This window comes from Pteropus vampyrus, unplaced genomic scaffold (genome assembly GCF_000151845.1).
Source record: "Pteropus vampyrus isolate Shadow unplaced genomic scaffold, Pvam_2.0 Scaffold18464, whole genome shotgun sequence".
NCBI lineage: Eukaryota > Metazoa > Chordata > Mammalia > Chiroptera > Pteropodidae > Pteropus > Pteropus vampyrus.
Window position 1 is genome coordinate 708 of NW_011907245.1, and position 1860 is coordinate 2567.

Here is a 1860-nt window from a genome sequence, read left to right on the forward strand (position 1 = left end):
TTGAAGGTCATGCCAATTCTGATTAGTTTTAGATCCCAGGAGACAGTCTAAATGGTTGGAGTTTTTACCTTCAGTCATAACATTCTTTATTATGATAGTCATAATTTGCTATTATTGGAATAGCAGTTCAAAATTTCCATTCTATTACTTTGCTCTCTAAACTCAGTTTCTGTAAATAAGCCACACGTTAGGAGTCCAAGGAACAAGGTGACCTGCTTATTACAGAAGACTTTTTTTTGCTAGAGATATGAAGAGTGCCTGTATTGTATATTTGTTTTCAAAAAGGAATATTAGAACTCAAGGATTACAAGTGCTACAATCTTAACTCATTGTTTTCCCCGACCCTTTTCTCCCCCTGCTCCTCACAGATACTTCTTGTGCCTTCAGCTCCGGCAAGACATTGCCTCTGGCCGCCTGCCCTGCTCTTTTGTGACTCATGCCCTCCTGGGATCTTACACACTGCAGGCTGAACTTGGAGACTATGACCCAGAAGAGCATGCCAGTCATGACCTCAGTGACTTCCAGTTTGCCCCCACACAGACAAAGGAGCTGGAAGAGAAAGTAATAGAGCTGCATAAAACCCACAGGTCTGTTGACTTGCTAACTGGAGAGAGAAGGGCCATGGAAGATTTAAATGGCTTCTCTTATAAAACTTACTAGACATTTGAACATAGTTTATGGGATTATCTAGTTTTTTCCTTTTGGAACTTCACCTAGGACTGATCAAGACAACTTGTAGCCCCCGAGATACCCTTTTATGGTTTTTATGACTGTCATACAAGGAACTATACTCATGAGGCTAAATATTTTCATTATTGGAAAAATTTGCTTTTCACTATGACATCTCCTTTTTACTATCACTCAATCTTATTCCTTGACTGATAGACAGACACACACACACACTTGAAACAGACATACCGACATACTTGTTCGGCATTTACTATATATTTTTTCTGCCTTTTGTTTTTTTTTTATTACCGTCTTTCATAAGAAAGTCAGGGAGATGATGAGGCATCAGGATTTGAATCAGAAAAGTAGGTGGTGATGGACACAGGAGAAATAACTGAAATACACAGGTGATTTCTCTATCCACAGAAGATGACCTTTGGTTAAACTAAGGATTACTTAATTACATAAATACCATATCACACTTTGAAAACTTTTATATCTGTGTGAAAACAAAATGGCTTTTTTAAGCACAAGTTTTAAAAACTCTAGCTACAAAATTATAATTTGTACCATATTGAAAAATTGAACTTTTCAAAAATTTTGACTGAAATGATTTTAAAAGAACTTTTAGTGATTAGAAATTTTTAGACAGACTACAATTATTGACATTTCTTTAAAAAAATAAATGTACTATTTGACTTTAAATATTTTCTTACTAACTTTATTCCAATTTTACTCAAAGGGCAAAAGTGGGGGTATACCTCCTTGTAATAAACAGATTTGTATTAGAGGATCTTAAGAGAAAAATGCTAGAGGTTGAGCGTTGAGCCTTCTTACCTGTTTTCTATTTGTCTACAAATTTAACAGTGTTACTCCCGCCACCCCAAACTCTCCAAGCTCACACACCCCTTTCCCTATTTTGGCCACATTTGCTTTGCATCCACCATAAGATAACATTATTTCTTTTGATTCTCAGGGGCTTATCTCCAGCACAAGCTGATTCTCAGTTCTTAGAAAATGCAAAGAGGCTTTCCATGTATGGTGTTGACCTACATCATGCCAAGGTACTGTAATGAGGAGGTGGCATCTTTCCGGTTTGTTAACTGAAGTTTGAGAGGGTTCCAGTGTCAGAATAGCCAAGTTCATCTTCAGCAAAAGGCTACTCACCTTTACCTGAAGGCCTCTATAATA

At 37.0% G+C, this 1860-nt stretch overlaps 1 protein-coding gene across 1 annotated transcript; it reads left to right on the forward strand.

Annotated features, from left to right (window-relative positions):
* Positions 1-294: 294 nt before the first annotated feature.
* LOC105310962 (band 4.1-like protein 2) lies at positions 295-1756 on the forward strand (the record flags this gene model as incomplete). Its single annotated transcript, XM_011387033.2, has 2 exons — positions 295-587; positions 1646-1756. Coding segments are annotated over 2 exons (390 nt in total), but the record flags the coding sequence as incomplete, so codon positions are not given.
* Between the last annotated feature and the right edge of the window lie 104 nt (positions 1757-1860).